This window comes from Mus caroli, unplaced genomic scaffold, assembly GCF_978045245.1.
Source record: "Mus caroli unplaced genomic scaffold, Mus_caroli_1 scaffold_3, whole genome shotgun sequence".
Lineage (NCBI taxonomy): Eukaryota > Metazoa > Chordata > Mammalia > Rodentia > Muridae > Mus > Mus caroli.
The window spans coordinates 77771269-77792052 of NW_028227258.1; the positions used below are offsets into that span (position 1 = coordinate 77771269).

General features: G+C 45.8%; 1 protein-coding gene across 4 annotated transcripts in view; it reads left to right on the forward strand.

The window, feature by feature from the left end:
* Positions 1 to 1468: 1468 nt before the first annotated feature.
* Positions 1469 to 20784, forward strand: part of Trim2 (tripartite motif containing 2) — a 141559-nt gene continuing 122243 nt past the window's right edge. The window contains exon 1 of one of the 4 annotated variants that reach the window (XM_085835806.1): positions 1469 to 1690. Coding sequence is in view for 2 of the 4 variants with exons in the window: in XM_085835804.1 (XP_085691930.1) it covers positions 1663 to 1695 (33 nt within the window). In the remaining 2 variants the exon portion in view is untranslated. The other 3 variants (XM_085835804.1, XM_085835805.1, XM_021158170.2) reach the window with 3 other exon arrangements.

Genomic DNA, 20784 nt, shown 5'->3' on the forward strand with positions numbered 1-20784 from the left:
CCTACTGTCTGAATACTTTACTATTGCTGTGTTAAGACACGATGACCAAAGCAACTTGTAGAAGAAAGAATTTACTGGGGACTTACAGTTTCAGAGGGTTGAGTCCATGCAGGAAGCATAAAAGCAGGGGAGAAGGCATGGCTCTAGAGAGAGCTTTTGTCTTATCTTCAAACACCAAGCAGAGAGAACTAATTGAGAGTGACATGGACATCTGAAACCTCAAAGCCCACGCCTACTGGGACACACCTTCTCCAATGAGGCCACAAGTCTAAGCCTTCCCAAGCAATTCCACCAACTGGGGACCAAGTGTTCAATATATGAGCTTATGGAGGTCATTCTCATTTAAACCATTGCATTTGCCAAAACACTTAAAATTCGTGGTAAGAGACAGGACCTTTAAGGGGGATGAGGTTATGTCACAGACCCTCAGTTTATGGGTTATTGGTTTTGTTCTTTAGAGACCCCTAACTAACACAATGGCTATTTGCTGTCAGTACTTTGAAAATATCCCACTGGGTTCTGCTTCACCATCGCAGAGACTGGACACTTACAAAAGAGTCAGCTGTCACCTAAATTTCACATTTGTATAGATGTCTAGTGTGTAGACTGGGAATGTTTTGTTTCCCATCACTCCTTTAATCCACTCTCTTACTTGAAGGGCAACTTTGCAAACGCTCCCACTTCCAGACAGGCCACCCCAGCCTTCACAGTCTCCGGAGCCCTTGCCCAGAACCTTGGTTTTCAGCTGAGCCCTCTCCATGATGTCCTAGTTCCTTAACAGAAGCACCTATCTCTGGCTTGATGGGTTTAAGCCCCTAACTCAGCTCTCAAGATGACACGTGCACATTTGGGTTTTTAAATAAGTACAGTTTGCTTTTCCTGGCCCTAGCTTTCTCAAACAGTGAAATTGTGTTAGCCACGTGCTCGTCACAGCCAGAGTCTCGGAGGTCTGCATATGACGTCACCCATGGTTAACTATTATCTCCAGTAGGCCTTCACTGTTTTCAACATACTGAAGGGCTTTTACTTATTCCTACCTGGGACCAGTTCCTGCTGGGAAATCCCAAATTTAAACATCTTAAGCAGAGTGAAAGAGGGACACTAGAACAACTCTGGAATTTGTATTACAGCCAAATGTAACCGGGCTTGGTGAAGAACACAATGTTTCTAGTCGGCGATACCCACCGACCCCATCTTGAGGCTCAGCCTGCATACCCTAATACAGCTGTTTTCGCATCCCAGCCCTACCAACCAGTCCCTCCTATAGCCCTGAATTCGTATTTAAAGTAGCATCCATTTACATTCTTCCTGGCACGCCCAAGAGCTGGGTCACAGTTGTCAGGGCAACAGCGTGTCTGCAGGGAGCACCAGCTCTCCAGGGTTTCCAAGGCAACCACTCTGCAGCGTGGAAGCAGGTGCGTGCCCAGAAAAGCGCCCTTAGGGCGGGGCTAGCTAGGGTGAGGACCCTTGGGGAACTGAGAGGCGTGGCCGCTAGGCTGAGGAGTGCTCAGGCAGGCCTTGTACTTGCGGATCGTAACTTTCGGTGGAATATTCCGCTTTCGTGGTGCACTTTCAAAATCGAACCGAGGATTCCTCCCAGCGTGGTGTGTGTATCCAGCTTGTCTCCAGGAGCCACTTGAGATTGGGAAATGATCCGAGTGGATGAACTACAGCGGAGCGTCCTCATACAGTAAGGTCCTGTGGAACAGAGTCCTAGGAACAGATCAGTTAGTTGACGTGCGCCACTAAAACCTGAGGCACAGTAGCATAGGTTTGTTGCGCATCGCGCGGTGCTCAGGACATCTCACCAAGGCCCAGGAGTCAAGTCGGAACTGGGCTGGAGGAGGACGCATAAGGTCCTTTCCATTTGAGATGCAGGTTAGCTCTTCTGCACAGTACTTGTCGTTGGTTTGGTTCATTCGTCTTGTTTTCTGAAAGAAATGCTGCCGGGAACCCATCAGATGTATGTTCCAAGTGAATAGGAAAGAAGCGAGGTTTTTTGACGATTCTTTGGCATTTGAACCTTGGTGTCATGTGTCCCCCGTGCAATCTTTACTGCGGCCAAGGCTGGGAGACTGTAGCACAAGGCGCCGACTGGGTCTCCCGCCTGTCATCTGCGGCGCCCCCGTGAGGGGAGGGGCGGGCTGTCTGACACAGTTATTAAACCTGGCAGCTGCGTTGGCGGCACCGAGAAGCATTTTGGGGGAGCTCGAGTAAAAAACGGGGCTGCCTGCTGGCCGTCTGCTTGATCTTTCTCGCTGCCTGCAAGGCAGCCACTTAGATCTTCCTCGTGGTTCTGGTTGGTGACCACTTGAACCACTTGAAGTGGCAAACACTTGAAACGTGAGTATCTGCCACTTCGCCCAGGACAGGCGACAGGCTCGGAATGTTTCCGGCTTTTCTACTGGAAGCTTTAGACAGCGATGGGCGAGGGATCAGGCTGCGGGAGTGAGGTAGGGGGACCCAAGTCACCAAGCCTAGCCTGGAGGTGGCGCGAGCAAGCTTCAGCCCTGGCAGCTGCGGGGGGGGGGGGGGGGGGACACTGGGGGGGGGGAGACTTAAGCGCATCGCAGGAGGACTGCTCCTGTGTTCGAACCCAACACAAAAGAACCCTGGGCCTAGGAAGCCGAGGTGCACAGTCCTGTCCAGCCACTTGGGAAAGGCGATGAGCCTTTAGGGTTGTCTCACAGCAATGAGAAATAGCTTATGTCCTCCGGTCCTTGGGGATCTTTGTGCACTGCATAGGGATTGTCGCGGTCCTCCCTGAAGCCACCTCGCTGGGCAACAGGCTCACTGCCCCTGGGTCTGGATCCCGGGAGGATTTCAGAGTTCTGAGACTTCAAGCCTCTCTGCCAGGCTTTAAGCTGATTTCTTCCTTTCCTGCACACGGTGTTTGTTCTTCCAGGGCAAGCATATATTTGGAGACTAGAGACAAAAGAAAAGACCCCAATTCCCTCCTTCTCAAATTACGAATCTTGTGAAAAGGTGCCGTGGATTTTGTTTGATGTTGCCATTGCTTGCTAGTGGAAACCTTAGTGTGCAATTTAGTATTTTATTTAATTTTGGAGAAGATTTTCAACTTTACACACCTGGCAAAAAAATGCAAGTCTTCTCTGAGGTCTGGGTATCTCTTGAGGAATTTGGCTTTCCCTAAAGGGTTCCCAGAAATGCTCAACACAGACCAGTGCCCCCCAAATGCCTTGTTCAGATAGTGGGGTGCCATCTGGCTCAGAAGCCTGTGGTTTTGTCTGGCCCAGTCTCCTGAGGTCTCTGTGCAAGGCTTGCTTTTGTTCCCCTGTGATTTCTCGTGTCCAGTATGCAGCGTCCCGGGGTGTGGGACATAGAAAACATGGCCTTCTCTAGAAGGTTCTACAAATCAAGACTAGTGCCAGTTGGCGAAGCCAGCTATGAACAAGTGCTGGAACTTTCAGGTCTGTGTCTTCTCAGGCACATCAGGACAGGGCAAAGCGATCTCCAGATCTGCGTAAGAGACACGCCAAGGTTTGGGCTGTTCTTCCGATTCTATTTCCTGGCTGAGTGGCTTTTGTCAGCCTGACCTTTGAGGGTTGATTTAATAAGAGCAAGCCAGACAGGAGGAGAAAGCAAGCAGAAAGGGGTGGCGGGCACTTTAACACTCAGAAAAGCCTCAACCAAACGTAGCTTAGAAACTCAACTGATTATAAATTAGTCTATAGGTAGGAAACTAAATCCATTATGGATTCATATTATGGACTATATAGATCCTTTAATTTTACATATGGGATTATGGTCCTGATTCCAAAGTGAGGCTTGGTATTTGATGCTTGAATTTTCACTAAATCTCGATCTTCACCCCATGGTGTGATTTCTCAGTTCTTTGTTAATTAAAATCAGATTATGACTAAGTGAATGTGCCGTGAAAAACAACCAATGTGGTTCTGAGGTATGAAGAATGACGTAGAAGCCAAATCAAGCCTTTCTATTAAATTTAATGGTGAGATAAAAAAGGGTGCTATTCCCAGTGTTCCCTGATCTGGAATGGAAAATGTGGGAAAATGTGATGAGAATGGGTCAGTCCAAACAGTGAAGAGCCAAGACACCGAGGCTGTTCTGGGGAAAGAGAAGTAAGTTAGTTACTGCCAAATGGGGGTAGAGCTAGGGAGATAGGAAAATCAGACCCTGATTGGCTCCAACAAAGGGACTATAAAATGGTGCCATTCACTGCCATGGAGCATCTAGAAGAAAATAAGTTGTTAACCACTTTCACCTTAGCCCCTTCCAGCTCTGGCTCCAGACCTTGGACCTTTCAGCCTCTTCTAAAGAGACCAGGTCATTTCCCAGGCTCAGATTTTAACTCATCTGGTCTGGTCAGAGCTCTCTGGGTAAGAAATAGATTGACAGACACCTGTCCATGCCTTAGATGCCCAGGTCTGTTGCTGCAGGAGTAGGCAGGCAGGGGGCGCAAGTGCTGAGTGAAGCCATGGTCTAATAGGGTTAACTGGGGAGGGCAGCAGCAGCTTATATTCAGGCTAGCCAGCTCTGCTCTGTTAATGTGAAACCACTAGATCTTAACAGATTGGCAACTAATTAAAATAACTAAAAGTGCATTGTGCTTGCCAAACAATATGCTTCTGCCAGGTCTGTCTTACAGTCCAGATTGGGCAGCCTCACCAGACCTTGTCTCCCCAGAACAGGGCAGTGCATGGGGCACAGGGGGTGGTGTTGGGTGGGCTACCACTTGTCCTAGGATCTCTATCTTCCATCCTTGAAGTTTATGCTTGCTTGCTTGCTTGCTTCCCTCCTCTTCCCCTTTCTTTCTTTATTTCTATGAAAGGAGAAATAAAGCCTGCTCTGGCAAATGCCGGCCTCTTCCTCTGTGGAAGCCCATAGTTTTCTGACCTGAGAGCTCTGGATTATTGAAATGAAGAAACAATCTCTAGTTTCCTAGAGGCTTTTCTGGCTGTGAATCAAGGGAGGTTGATCTTCACAAACGGACTACCTCTGTCTCTTCCCTGAATTCAACCCCACAGAGTTCCCTGGCAGCCTCCTGTGGAGGTGGAAATGGTCCATGGGCACTGGGAAATGAAGGGACAGTCTCGACACTGTCCGTCTCCTGGGCTGGAAAATGGGCACATGGGAAGGGGTAAGAAACAAGGGTTGTCTGGTGTATGTAAACAGTACTGTCGGCGACATAGTCTCAGTTCACGTATATCTTACGTTTTCCTTCTCTAAGCCACAGAAGCAATCTTTTGTGTCTCTATTAGTGTAGAAGCATACAATGCTGCTCGCTCTTTACAGGTTGAAACATCTTTGTTGGGTGCCGAAATAATTCAAGAGACCTAGAAGACTCTTGTTCGCATTCTCCCTCCCTTGTCCTTGGGCCGGGGCTCTTGTATTTTGACTTGGCTCTGTATTGTTTCTGTTCCGTTTGAGTTGACATATATTAGCCATACACGGGGTATAATTTAATGTTTTATACACATTTATCTTCTGTAACTATCAAACTGTGCTAATTAGCATATTATAATTTCAAGCTTTAGTAATTTCTTTGTGACAGGACCATTTGAAACCCTCTCTTGTAGTCATTTTAAAATGCAATACATCTTGTTAACCGTAGTCATCCTCCTGTGGGAGCACCAGGATTTATTCCTCCCGTCTACATATTTTTTTGCCAGTGACAAACCTTACCCTGTTTTCTTTCCCCTCTTCTCTCTCAGTCTTTGAGGACCAAAGTCTGCTTTCTACTTCTGTGACATCAGGTCTTAGGTTCTGCATCAGTGAGGTCATCCAGAGTTTTATTTCTGTGCTCAGCCTATTTCCTGAGAGTCTTCCAGGTCCAACCTGCTATGAATGACAGGATTTTATTCCTGTTATACCCAAAGCATATCCCATTATCCAGGTGTAACAACTTTCTTCATCCATTCATCTGTCAGTGCGCAATTAGGTTGATTCCATTTTGTACAAAACATGGGGTACGGGTGTCTTCTTGCTTGATTTTCTTTCCGTTGGCTATCTACCCAGGGTTGAACTTTTAGATCATACACGTCTTGTTTTCAGATTTTTGAGGAATGCTGTACTGTTTTCCAACATAGCTACAGTCATTTACATTCCCAGCAACCATGTGCAGAGGCTCTGGTCTCTCCTCAGCCCACCAGAGTGTGGCTACTTGGCTTTTTGTCACAGACATTTGAGCCAAGGTTAGTTGATATCTTCTTGTGGTTTTGATTTGAATTCTCTGATGATCAATGCTATTAAGCACCTTTTTATTATTCCTTGGCCATTTCTGTGTCACAGTAGTCCCTCTTTATCTGACCAGCCACCTTGGTTATAACTACCGTTTTGCCTGCCAAGTGATTCTACCACACATTCTAAAGCCTGTAAGAAAAAGCAAAGTCATGAAAATAGTCAACTAAGTATTTTATACAATTCCTAGAAGTTTTTTTTTTTAACCAGTGTTATCATGTTGATAGTTTTTAAAGGAAGCCAGGTATATTCAGCCACTTTGTCTAGCTTAGTGTAATAGTCTCTTTCCTCCCACCTCAGGGTCCCAGGACCTTCTTCTCCTGCTGGTGCTATGGTTCATCTCTGTTCATAAATCCAGTGTGAATTGTATCTTGTACAATTCTGGACACTGCCCAGTCTGAATCTCGCTTCTTGGCATCGTCTTTGTGCTGGCTTTTATACACCTGGTCTCCTGAAATGTGACTCCACTTCTTAGAAATGACTTATCTGTTCAAAAATATTTTGCTCTATTTTAAAATCAGATTCTCTGTTTCTTGATATTGAGGTGTTAGTTTCATTATATATTCTGGATGTTAACTCAGCTCAGATGGAGAGTCTGTATATTCTCTTCTCTTCTGCAGTTGGGCTCACCACACCATGAATGTCTACAATGATGCAGAGGTTTTAGTTTGATATAAACTCATTTGGTCTGTTTTTACCTTCAATTCCATGAGTATTTTTGAGGTCTTATTCAAAAAAAATGCCTGCCCAGGCCAATCACTTGAAGTGCATCCCTGCGTTGTTCTGGTAACTCCTTAGTTGTGTGCGTTACCATTAAGTCTAAACAGACTAGTGGTTTGTGTGGTTGTTGTTTGATGTTGGGGATCAAATCCTGTAAATGATAGGTGAGTGTTTACCACTAAGTGGCACTTCCTTCCCCTTTAAATCACTTTAAGTTGATTTTGTAACTTGTAAGATATGGCGGAGGACTCATTTCCCTCCTTCTGCACATAAATATTGAGTTTCTCGGAATCTTTGTCTTAATCACTGTTCTATTGCTGTGAACAGAAGTCATGACCAAGGAAACTCTAAGAAAAGAAAGTATTTAACTGGGGACTGGCATACAGTTTTAGAGGGTTAGTCCATGATTGTCATGGGGAGAGGAATGCTGCATGGGGAGGTGGCAGGCAGATATGTTGATAGAAAAACAGCACAGAGTTTTATTTACAACCTGACCTGCAGTGAGGGGTAGGGGTGTAAGGGGAGAGCGAGAGGGGGAAAGGGAGAGAGAAAGGAAGATGGAGAGGGAAAGAGAGAGAGGAAGGATGAAATCTCAAAGCCCATATCCATTGACATGCTTTTTTTTTTTTTTTTCTGAGACAGGGTTTCTCTGTATAGCCTGGCTGTCCTGGAGCTCACTTTGTAGACCAGGCTGGCCTCGAACTCAGAAATCTGCCTGCCTCTGCCTCCTAAGTGCTGGGATTAAAGGCGTGCGCCACCACGCCCGGCTTGACATGCCTTTAACAAGCCACATCTCCTAATCCTTCCCTAACAGTGTCACTCCCTGGTGACTAAGCATTCAAATATAGGAGTCTATGGGATTCCTTTTCAATCAAAGCCACACAACCATGTACTAAAGAGAAGGATAGATCTTGGGGCTGTTGAGTTTTATTTGGGTGTTGGAGGGCAGATACTAACAATAGGAAGTGGAAGCATGGTTTTGTTGATGGAAAGCAGAACACCTGTTTCTCCCTCCTCCTGTTTCCACTGTGGTGCCGACAAAGGGTGATACCTCCCTCCCTCCCCAGGGATGATACCCTGAGAGCCATCTAGGGTGACACTGAGACCCATCTGAGCAAAATGACAAAGATTTTGTGCAGAGGGCATGAGTGCACAGCCCAGGGCTAACACCCAAAAGGCAGCTTTGTATATCAGCGAAATCAGCAGTCAGTTGCATATTCCACGGTCTCTGTTAGAAGCGGAGCCTTAAGGAAGAGACAGGGGCCATGTTTCTTTTATTGGTGGAGGAAACTCCTGAAAAGTCTGAGTCTCCGACATCCTGTGAACTCAACAAAGTGAAAAAAAATCAAGGCTCTTCACCCATTGATTCCACTACTGTTGAAACAGGAGGGAGCCCTGAAGTTAGAAACTAGAAACTGCCCATAGAGAGGGGAAGAAAGTGGATCCAAGTGTTTGGTTGGATTTTTTTTCCCCTGGAAACTCAGAAGTCTCTGACTTGGAAGGACAGAGTCTACAGCAGCCCTGACACTGAACTGCCGATGTCTCGGTCATGGCCAGGATGCCCTCGCCTGGCATGCCCATCCTCTCTTGGTGACTGCATCAAAAAAAAAATGCTTGAGTCTTTTCCTGGAATTGTAGGTTATCACATTCCACCCTGGCAGCCTCTGCTGCCAACTTGGACCAGTTCCCAAGGGTGAGAGGATGTTTGATGGGGTGCTGACACTTGTGGCCAGTGCCCACTTCTAACCACCAAGCAGCCTCAGGCTCTACTCAGAGTTCCTCTCTCTCTATGTTTCTATCAAACATGAGACTGTCCTGCAGAGGGCATGGCGGGGTCAGCCCTTGCTCACACGTGCCTTTCTTCCTGCTATAGCCCAGGCTACCTGCTCAGCACAACTAACTGTCCCACCACAGGTCTCAGGACAGCCACTCCTGTCCTCTGGCTTGACAAATTTCCTGTTGAGAATCTATTTATATTATCACCATGTAAATTTCCTAAAGGCAGTCTATCTGATGGCCTTTCTAATCTAGAACATTTATGTTGGCTCTTACTGTTTTAATAAATTTGATACTGTACAAAAGATTTACATGGGAAGAAAGAGAGAGAGAGAGAGGAAAAACGGGAGTAGGAAGAGGAAGAGAAGGTGGAGGAGGAGGAGGAAGAGGAGGAGGAGGAGCTAATCTATTCTCCTGAATTTATTCATGGGAGTAGCAGAAAAACCATTAATGGGAAACTTGACACATGGCATGCAACTGTGCATCCATGAGTAATATGGGTGAGGCCAATATTATGAACTATAATTGGTTTTTAAAATAGTAACCCCATCAGAATATTATTTTATGAATTATCATCATTAGTAATTACATTGTTTATTTATTTATTTGCTGCTCTGGAGATAAAACTCAGGGCCTAGTGTATTAGGGAAATTATTTCCCACTGAGCTACATTCCAGCACACACACACACACACACACACACACACACACATTTTTTTGACAGGGTTTCACTGTGTAGCTCTGGCTATCCTGAAGTTCACTATAGAAACCTGGCTGGTCTGTAACTCATAGCGGTTCATTGCCTCAGCCTCCCAAGTGCTGGGCTTGAAGATGCTTGCCATTGTGCTCTGTCCCACTTATTTTTATTTTATTGCAATGATTTATTTATGTTTATGTGCATTTGTGTTTTGCCTGCATGTATATCTGTGTGAGGGTGCCAGATCCCCTCTGGACACACAGCTGTGAGCTACCAAGTGGGATGCTGGGAATTGAATCCGGATCCTCTGGAAGAACAGCCAGTGCTCTAAACCACTGAGCCATCTCTTTAGCTACCCTCCTCATTTTATTTTAAAGTGGATTATTTTCAGTGTTGTATAGTGACAAGCTAAAAATTAAATTAGCTGGCAAATATATAGTTAGCTATAATAGTCAACATACAAAACAAACTTAATCTATTAAGTAATGACTCTTACTCCCACAAGGGCTGTTTTTTTTTTTTTTTAAGGAACATTTTACAATTTTTAAAAATTAGCTCTTATCATCGTGTTTAGATGAATATTCATGTACAGCAGCCAGACCTAGAATAAAACAGATTGTATTAGATTTCTGCTAGACAGCTAATCAGGTGCTGGGGCAGGTGTTAGCAGCCAGTCCATGCCAAGGCTGGGAAGCAGAGCCTAGCATCCGCCCACAAAGTCAGGCTATTGAGTGGTGGCTCTTGGGCTCCAAGGGGTTGCTAATAACTTGAGAGGAAAGCAGAGACCACACGCAGTTGTGCAGGATCAAGGGACCAAAGAAGCTGGCATTTGGCCATTCACTGCTGATAGAAAATAGGGAATTACATAGGTTGAGTCTCTGAGGTAGGTGGGGGTGGGTGGGTCGCAGGGGTGGAGATCAATTTGCTCAAGACACCCACACAGTGCCATCCTGATCACTGCAGGCTGTTTTAAGGACTAAGCAATCACTGTAAAGGATCCAGCTTGGCTCACAGGGCAGAGATGACTAAGCCGTGATGTGTATTGTCATCAGAACAAAGACAAAATGAGACTCTGTCAGATTTCTCCACAGAGAATGAGGACTTGGAACTTTTTATCACAATGGAGGTGTCCCAAGGGCCACCTGTGCTCAGTAGGACTTGGGGCGAGGGGTCTCTTACATCCAAAGCTCTCTGGATTTGACAAGTTCCTAAGGAACCCCTGGATTTTTGCCTGGGCTCACTTCCACTCTTTTATCTCTAGAATCCAAATGTTAAAACTTCTAAAAGTTCATTAAAATGAAAAAGCACTATAAAAGGTGTGCCTTCGACTGTGTAAACAAGTGATAAATATTTGAGGAATCAGGTATGCTTCGCTTGACTTAAGCACTACACACAGTATTTACACAAATCACAGCCTCACGTGGGACACCACTGATGTGCTCTGTTGTGTGTTTTTGTGCGCCACTTATAAAGTGACTCGTTTAATTTTTAAAAAGAGGTCAGGGTTCCTGTCATAACTGTCTGCCTGCTAGCACGGTGTAACCCACCTTCCATTCTCCACACTTAAAGAAACTTCATGTCTGTCTTCATCCCTCCCTTTTGTTCTTTCTGCGAGTGTGCTGGCATGCATTTTGAAGAATTCCATCCCCGTTATTCAAATATAATCTGGGGAGACAATAATCTAAGTTTAAGTTTTGAGTCTGTACTATAGACCCAGAATTTTCTCATGTATGCTTGCTTGCTTATCTATCTGTCTGTCTGTCTGTCTGTCTATCTATCTATCTATCTATCTATCTATCTATCTATCTATCTATCTATCTATCTATCTATCTATCTATCTTGTGGTGTCATAAGGCAGTTGTTCTCAATGTTTCTAATACTGCAACCCTTTATTACAGTTCCTCATGTTGTGGTGACTTCCCCAAGCATAAAATTATTTTCATTGCTGTTTCACAACTATAATTTGGCTACTGTTATGAACTGTAATGGAAATCTGTATGTTTTCCAGTGGTATTAAGTGACTTCTCTAAAAGGGTCATTTGACCCCTAAAGGGATCTCGACCCACAGGCTCATTGTCATAAGGGAGCCAAGAGTCTTGTACATTCCAAGAAGCAGCCTACCACTGACACACACCGCAGCCATACTTTGTGAAATGTAACAAATATTTGGGCCTGGAAAATGGCTCCACAGTAAAGTGCAAACTTGATGACCTAAACTCAATCCCCAGAGTTCAATGAAAAAGCCAAGGATGGTGATGCTTGCTGGTAATCCCAGGAGGAGGGAGGAGTGGGGATCTGAGACTCACATGACAGCCAGCTTAGCCTGTGTGACAAACTCCAAACCAGTGAGAGACCTAGTCTCTAAATCAAGGGGGATGATGCTCCTGAAGATGACAAATAAGATTGTTCTGTGCTCTGACCTACACACACACACACACACACACACACACAGAGCCACATGCACATGTATGTGTATCTGTACACGCATATAACAAATACACAATCAAAGTGTTTCCTATCTCTAAAATGGAATTCCAGCAGAGGTGGGAGATTAATTTGAAAGCATGTCCTTAAATCTATGTGATTGACTCCCAGGTTGGCTCATGTGTGCACTGTACAGTCTATAGTTCACATCCTATTAACCTTTGACCTTTCTGGAAAGCTAATGGTGCAGCTAATGGAAGAGCACCCTGTGTCACCCACAAAGGGTCACACCCGCTAGTTACTGCTGCGAGAGGTGAACTTTGTGAAAATTCAGAACGTGAACCCTCAGAAGCACGTTTCCAGTACTCTATTATTCCTGCGTGAGTTCCCGTGTGCCACCATTTTTAGGTATTTGGAACAAAAGATATAGTTTCACTACAGCTTTGTTAGGTGATGTGCCCATCTGGACCCCTCTGTTCACAACTTCCCAGCGCCGCCCAGTGCATCTTGGGAAATGAGTCGGTCTCAGTCACTGCACTGCCTTTGAAACACCTTTTCTGTGGCCCGTTCAGATATTTTTCTGAAATGTTTCTCCCAGCTCTTTCCCTCTCCTGCCCATCTCCGTGAGTTGGTCTTGATTGACATAAGAGGAGTAAGCTGCCTCTGCATTCTGGTATTTCATGGGGATTTGCCACAATCTCAGTGTTTATTCATTAACCATTTTGACCACTTGGCCCTTTCAATATGCAAGGTCACACTTTTCTGAAAGTCTGTGGGGAAATACCCAGCTTTCCCCTGAGCTTCCCTTGTCCTCTCTACTGGGGCTCCTGCCCGCTGGAAATCCACACGTGTTCTCTGCCCGTGACGTTCTTCTGTGCTAAGCCACAAGTGCTTTTTTTTTCCAAGTTTTAATTTCCAAGATGCTCTTCCTGATCTTTGAGAATACTGGGCCTCTGTTTTGTGGGTACGATAGCTTTAGACGGCGAAGACGACAGGGTTGCTTCAGAGTCTTTCTTTTTGTTCCCGGTATTGTTTCTGTGTCTCTGAGTTTTCTCTGTGTTTTGTTTTGTTTTGGCTTGGCCTTTTTCTTTTTCTGGATGCCTGAAGATCTACATTGGCAGACTTTGTAGGGTGACCTGGCAGTCAGCCAGGTTTTCTTTGAGTGACCCCAAAAGGCTGTGTGGGAAGGATTTTTCATTAAAGGGACAATTTGATTTCTTCAGTTCTGGTGTGTGATTCAATTGTGGAGGCTTGCCCACCACGCCCCTCCATGCTGGTGTGTGACTCAGTGGTGGAGGCTTGCCCACCACGCCCCTCCATGCTGGTGTGTGACTCAGTGGTGGAGGCTTGCCCAGCATGTTGGAGGCCCTGGTTCTGTTCTCCTTACTTCAGGGCAGGGAAGGGACTCCTCACGAGGAGCCTTCTAGTTTGGATAGATAAAACTGACTTGTCTTGTTTATTTGTTTGCTTTTTGAGACATAGTTTATCTGTACAGTCCTGGCTGTCGGGAGACTCACTTTATAACCAGGCCTCAAACTCAGAGATCCTCCTGCCTCTGGGATTGAAGGTATACACCAATCCCAGCTTGGTTTCAGTCATTTTAAGAGTATGATGGGGAACAGATCCAGGGGCATACAGTGGGACCTTAATTTTAACCTCTGGTTTCCAGATCAAAATTGTGCTAAGAGTCCACAGATAAAATTTCTTCTCTAAAGGGAAAACTGTTCAATTTTCACTTCTTTTCTTTTTTTTTTTTTTCTGTTTGTACACATGTGTGTATGGATGTCTGCAATTGTGTAGGCACATACGAATATGTATGTCTGCATATGACTGCATTTATATGGGCACACATGTGTGTGCCTACATGTACAGGTGAACACACATGAAGCTAGAAGCTGATATAAGGAGTCATCCTTCATGGCTCCTCCATTCCACCTTATTTGTTGAATCAGGGTCTCTCAGTCCAATCCAGAGCCCACCTGTCTGGCTAGTCTGTCTGGCTAGTCTGTCTGTCTGTCTGTCTGGCTAGCTTGCTCTGGAGATCCCCGTCTGCACCTTTTGAGGCTGGAGTTATAGCTGGGCCACTACACCGCCCGGCATTTACATCTGGTCTGCGGATCTGAACTTCAGTTTTGACAATTCTATGGCAAGTGCTTTAAACCACTGAGCAAACCTTCCGGCTTCCTTTTCCCATCACACACACTACTTCCCTCCAGGGCCTGATGGGTGTATGTGGTAAGATGACCTGTATAATGGTATCGGGAACATAGATGCTGCAGCAGAGGGTTTGGGTCCAGATCTTGGTTCTGTTCATTACTACCCCTAAGATCTTGGTCAGTTCCCTTTAAAGCCCTGTGCTGGGGACTCAAGGACCCACAGTGCCTAGGAAGATGAAGAGCAGAACTGGATTCTCTCCCTTTTTGTTCCTCATGGTCAATTCTATGTTTTAAGAATATGGTCTTTTATCACATACAACCAGGCCAATGAAAGCACAAAGGAATACGCACACACGTGACCCTGCTGTAGAAATGTGGTCTGCTGAAGACACTCTTTGTTTTCAGACTTGGCAATCAGAAAGAAAAGGGCTCTCAACAAACCACTCATTGAGGAATATGTTGGAACTTTAGCATGGTGCAATGACAAACTGTGACATGGAAAAGAGACCTGAATGGAAGTTCTCTGTCACAAAGGCATCTAAATGCATCTACCCAAATAGCAAAGAAACACTGTTGAAAGTCTTGCTTGTTCCCAGGGCTGACTTTGCAGTAGGGTCTTTCCCAGGGGATGTGTTCTCAGTTCAGCTTCGGTACTTAGAGTGAGCTGGGTCTTGCCTCTGGGGCGAGTAGAAGACTATGGGCGAACACCTGAGCCTGCATCCCATGGAAACCAGGAGGGAGATCGGCAGATACAACTGATGAGGTCAATGCAATGGAGAGAGGACAGATGCTGGCCAATCTACCCCAACAATGCTTCAGATAGCAAAAAAGACTCATCTGTGGACTCCACCCCTCAAAAGGGCCAGTCTTCCAGAGACCACTGAAATTAATGTTTTGCTGTCTCTGGTGTTTGGTTTCTTGAGACAAGTTCCCACTATGCCACCCTGATTGGTCTTGAACTTGCATCAGTCCTCCTGCCTCTGTTCCCTGGGTGTAGGGTTTGCAGATGTGAGCTTCTATTGCAGGGTAAACCTGCTCATCTGCAGATTTTCTAGCTCAGAAGCACAGACAATGGCAAAACCCTGTTGCTGTTGCAACCATGTGGAGATTATAGACACGCCTCCTTCGCCATCTGTCTTGCTACTCAGTTACTTCTTGATTTGTCTGTGGTGATTTTTAGAATGAGGAAATATGGTTATCTATATCTAAGTAAACATCTTTAAAGGAGGAATTGTGAGTGTGTAGGTGCCAGAAGTGCATGATTGGTGTGCATGCCTCTGTGTGTGTGTGTGTGTGTGTGTGTGTGCTGGGAGTAGACCCTGGATTTCATCAGTCCTAGGCAAGCATTCTTCCAATGAGCTGCACCACAGCTCTGTGCAAGGATTTTGCTAGCATTTGTTTATGATATTGAGTTATGTACATTAGGGAACTAGTAAAGTGAATTATATAAAAGAAGAAGTCATTCGACCACAGAGAGAGAGAGAGAGAGAGAGAGAGAGAGAGAGAGAGGATGGAAATATAGTATCAGATACATCCATAAGAAAAAGTCTGATGTGCTATTCATAAGAAGATAAGACAATTCATTAATTGTGTATATTATTTTATTTTAACTGAGACGGTTTTCACAATGTATTTGTCAATGAAACAGCTGGTCATTTGCCATCATTTCTATGTCCTGAGGTGATAGGTGATACTTAAATTTTTTTCAAAGAACATTTGTTTCTTTTGAATTAAGAATGCATGGATGGGTATACATTAGTGTTAATAATATACACATTAGGTAATCCGGATGTTTGTCTGCTTGCTTGTTTGCTTGCTTCCTCGCTTGCGACAAGGTCTTATTTTACAGTCTAGGCTGATCTTGAACTCCGGATGCTTCTTTCTCACCACTCCATTGCTGAGACAGGTACATGCCAACATGTTCATCTTAGTAGCCATTGAGATTACACTATAGATTTGAAATAACTCAGCACTAGTTCTTCTATTTTTCACTGTCGAATGCACTGAAAGATGCAAAACAGTGCTCCTTGAATGCACACATATGATACATACTGGCTGACTTAACTGTGCTAAGGACTGGAGAGGTGGCAGGATGGCTCAGCAATTAAAACTCTCACTTGCTGTACAGCCATGAGAACTGGAGTTTGCATCCCAGCACCCACATAACAAGCCAGGTGTTCTGTGCCTGCCTGTGACCCCAGCGCTAAGGAAGGAAAATCAGAAGACTGCGTGGGCTTGCTGGCTTCCAGCCTAGCTGAAGAACCAGATTCAGGAAGAGACCCTGTCTCAGAGCAGTAAAGGACAGTGAGGGAAGAGGGCATTTGACAGCCTTTTCTGGCCTCCAAATACATGCACAAGTATGAGTGCATGCACACACGTACACACAGCATACACATACATACATCCACTCATACATATACACACGTGCATACACTTTTTAAAAGCATAGCTTTTTTCCCTTGGCTCTAATCTAGAACAAATTAAAAATACTTTAGGAGAACTTCACTGGTCCCAGCCCTGCAGCAGTGGAGGCAGCGCAGCCTCTTTACAAGGCAACTGTGAGAGAAATCTGCCCCACTGACCCGCCTCTTCAGAAGATGAATACTTGTACAGTACATGCCTAGCGTATATCCTGTTTGCTTATGCAATGAGCCCTGGGAAACCACAGGATGGACTGTCGGGTTCTCTGATGAAAACTGCACCTTAGGCTCTGCTTACCACAGTTGGACTGGCAAGTCAATTTTGATTTAATTGCATTTGTCTATTGGGGGTGGAATTTTGTTGTGATCGTGTGCATGCGGCTGCTCTAATTGTCCCCTTGCTCCACTTCCTGGTGATTTTCAACCTGTGATTTTTCTTTATGTGATTTAAGTTTTACAAAGAATATAGTTATATTTCTATGTGCATAATGCATATGTGAATATATCTAGATTTATGTGATGTTTTGTGTGATTTCTAGACCATAAGATTTGTAATGTTTTTTGTTTCTTTGGGTTTATTTTTTTTGTGGTTTTTTTCAGACAGGGTTTCTCTGTGTAGGCCTGGCTGTCCTGGAACTCACTTTGTAGACCAGGCTGGCCTCCAACTCAGAAATCTGCCTGCCTCTGCCTCCCAAGTGCTGTTGTGAAGATTTTTTAAAATTTATGCACTTGCACCTGTGTGTGTATGTGTGTGCATGCATATGCACAGATGTACTTGCCTGTACACGTGTAGGTATGCACATTTTAGTATAGTTGCCAAGGAGACCAGAGAGGAAATCAGATTACTGGAAGGGAAGTTCCAGGCAGCTGTGAGCCACGTGGTTTAGGTGCTGGGAACCATGCTCAGGTCCTCTGGAAGAACAGCAAACAGTCTTAACCATTGAGCCATCTCTTCAGCTGCTGTAAAGATTTTAATGCTGAAGGAATTCCCTTATATGCTCCATTGTTACTCTGTCTGGAATGCCAACGGTGTGAAGTACCTCTCCAGTTCCCAGAGAGCCTACATGGGCTCTTTATTGGACTTCTCAATGATATTTGAATGTCTATACCTGACATCCATCCATGCCTAGACAGAACTACTCACGTTTCTCACTATTGCTGTGTACTAAGTCCGTGTCCCTCCAGAATGGCCATCCACACAATCAAGGGCACCCTGACTTCATCTGCATCTGCAGATCACAAGTGTACCTCGGGGCTGCCCATGGAGGGACCAACAGTGCCTACAGCTGGCAAGAGGGTGGCACATTTCCAGCCCCTGAGTAACAAAATGAATGGCTTGATTGTTGGGGATGACAATGTTGGGTTTTTAACTAAAGAAGCAAAACTAGAAAGGGGAGGAAGAGATGGGGGAGGAGGCAAGGGAGGAGGGAGAGACATGAGTTGAAGAAGAGGAGGAGAAGGAGGAGAAGGGGAAGAAAGAAAAGAGGACCAGACTTAACCCAGTGAGACAGGAACCCATTCCCAGTGGAATAAACAATTGAAAATATCCAAGTTTTCATGGAGAATTAAAAAATACATTTAAAAAATTAATAAGATTATCTGGCATTCTTTGAGAACTCTGCTGGATAGTTTTATGTCAACTTGACACAAGCAAAAGTCGCCTGAGAGGAGGGAACCTCCGTTAAGACAATGCCCCCCAGAGCTGGGCATATCAGCTCAGGCCTTTAATCCCAGCACTCTGGAGGCAGAGGCGGAGGCAGAGGCAGGCAGATCTCTGGTCTACCGAGTGAGTTTCAGAACAGCCAGGGCTACACAGAGAAAGTCTCTCTTGAAAAACAAAACAAAATAAAACAAGAAGAAAAAACAAACCTCCATAATATCAGGTTGTGGGCAATCTTGTAAGGCATTTTCTTAATTAGTGGTTGATGGCAAGGGCTCAGCCCATTGTAAGTGGGGCCATTCCAGGCCAGTGGTCTGGGATTCTATAAGGAAGCAGGCTGAGCAAGCCATGGGGCCCAAGTCAGTAATCAACACTCCTCCATGACCTCGACACCAACCTCTGCCTCCAGGTTCCTGGCCTGCGGGAGTTCCTCTCCTGACTTTTTTTTTTATGATAAACTGTAATGTGAAAGCATAAAGCAAATAAAGTTTCCTCCCCAAGTTGCTTTTGGCCATGGTCTTTCATGACAGCAGTAGAAACTCTAAGACAAGCACTAAATGAGGCAGATAAATGGGCCCCTCCCTGTGAGCTCCAGGTTGATGAACAGGCAGCATGGCTCCCAGGCTGTGGGGTGGGGTGCAGAGGGAACACAGGGCAGAGGACACTCTACCTTCACTGCTGGTGTTCTCATGCCACCGTCCTGACACAGCTACCCCAAACCCAGGCTGGCGAGGACCAAGCAACTGCCTTTTGGCTACTGAGTACATCTACCTACAGAGTTAACTGCCAGAAGTTTACTGTGGAGATCTTATTACTCCCAGGAAATTTGGCTGGGATCAGAGAGTGCCTAAGACCCCAATTTAGGATCCAAATGCGGCCACACACATCACCCCACACAGCAGAACGGAGCCCAGGTCTCTGGACAGCTGTCCCTTGTTTCTGTTCAAAGCGATGAAATGAGGGCATTGGTTTTTCCTTCTTTCTCCTTTTAAAATCTCTCTCTCTCTCTCTCTCTCTCTCTCTCTCTCTCTCTCTCTCTCTCTCTCTCTCTCTCTCTCTCTCTCTCTCTCTCTCTCTCTCTCTCTCTCTCTCTCTCTCTCTCTCTCTGTGGTGTGAAGACCACAGGTCATCAATGGGTATCTTTTTCAGTTGCCCTCCACACTATTTTTTGAGACAGGGCCTCTCATTGAACCTGAAGATGACTCAGCTAGCCAGAAACCTCTAGAGCTCTCCTGGCCTCCTTCCAGCTCAGGGATCATAGGTGTGTGCCTGTGTGTGAGTGCGGGGAATCTGCCCTCAGGTTCTCATGCTTGCACGGAAAGCACATGGGCAACTGAGCCGGCTCCTCAGTACCTTTGCCTTTTAGGGATCTGGAGACCAAACATGCAGCGTTGCTCATGCTGAGCACACGTTTGCTGCTGAGTTATACCCCCAGTCTGGGCTATCTTCCTCCAATGACGCAAAGGGCTGCTGGTGGGCTGTCCACACAGTAGTGATGCCAGCCATAGTTACTGACTCTTCATCAGCAGCTAGGCAGGACTAGATGAGGCCTCTTTTGTTCTTTTGTATGAACCATTTATAATTAGCCTATAAAGTGAGTACCCATGCTATGGTTTGAATAAGCATCCCCCTAAGGCCCCCATGGGAGCTTGGTCTTGAGCCCATGGCCCTGTTGGGATATCCAGGCCCCCATGAGGAGGGTAACTTTGGTCTATCGTGCGTTTCTAGCCATATGGTGCTGACTTACCCTAGGCCAAACCTTTTAGGATTAAGTAACCAAGGCCTAAAACATCTGACCCCCTCTCTTCTTGCATCAGGCATGGTTTTTTCATGGTGCTGGAGGTCGAACCCAGGGCTCTATTCATGCTTCGCACAGATGTGTATGGAATCCAGCCTGTGCTGGGAGACATAAGTGAATCCCAGAGTCAGGACTGCAAGGTCGTGATGACTGGCCTCAAACTACTAGTGGGTGACTGGATGGACGGTGCTCTTTGGATGGAATAGTGAGAAAGAAGTAAGGAGATACCATTCTAAATCTGTGTAATGAAGATCAGGAGAAAAGGGAGCCAAGGAGAGGGACAGGGAGGGCACAGGGTAGAGATGGGGCATGCTGGTGACTTAGAGCCAGAGGACCAAGCCTGACCGAGGCATGGGTCAGAGGGTTTGTGGGTGTGACATCCTGTGACCCAGGAATGGGAGGAGGGTGGATTTTAACCTGCGCACAGGGCACAGCAATTACTATCATGCTGTGACCTCAATGCAATCAACGCTTAAAAGCTCCATCCCAGTCCAGCCCCTCACTTCCCTTTCTGCCCTGTGCTGCAGATGTCTAAACCTTAAAGGTGCTGTGTGCTGGGTACTGGGTACTGGGTGCTGGAAGGATAGGAAAGGTGATACACTGAGGTTTGTAATTCTCAGTTCAGGTCTGTTGGGGGGAAATGCAGAGGACACCTTAAAGTGGCCTCGGGAGCAACGAAAGGAGAAGTTCATGGCTCGGCACTCCACCACTCCTATCCCTTAGCGTCTGCCTGAGCAATCTGCACTGGAGGCTGGCTTTTATTCTGAGAGTTCCCGCAGTCCCAGGCATCTAAACCACTCCACCTGCACCAAACCTCCCGTGACTCCCCAACCTCTCTGACTCCAGGTCTCAGACAGATGGGGGCTAGGCATGGTCCACCCCAAGTGTGTAAAGGAGCTGGGCCTCGTTAGC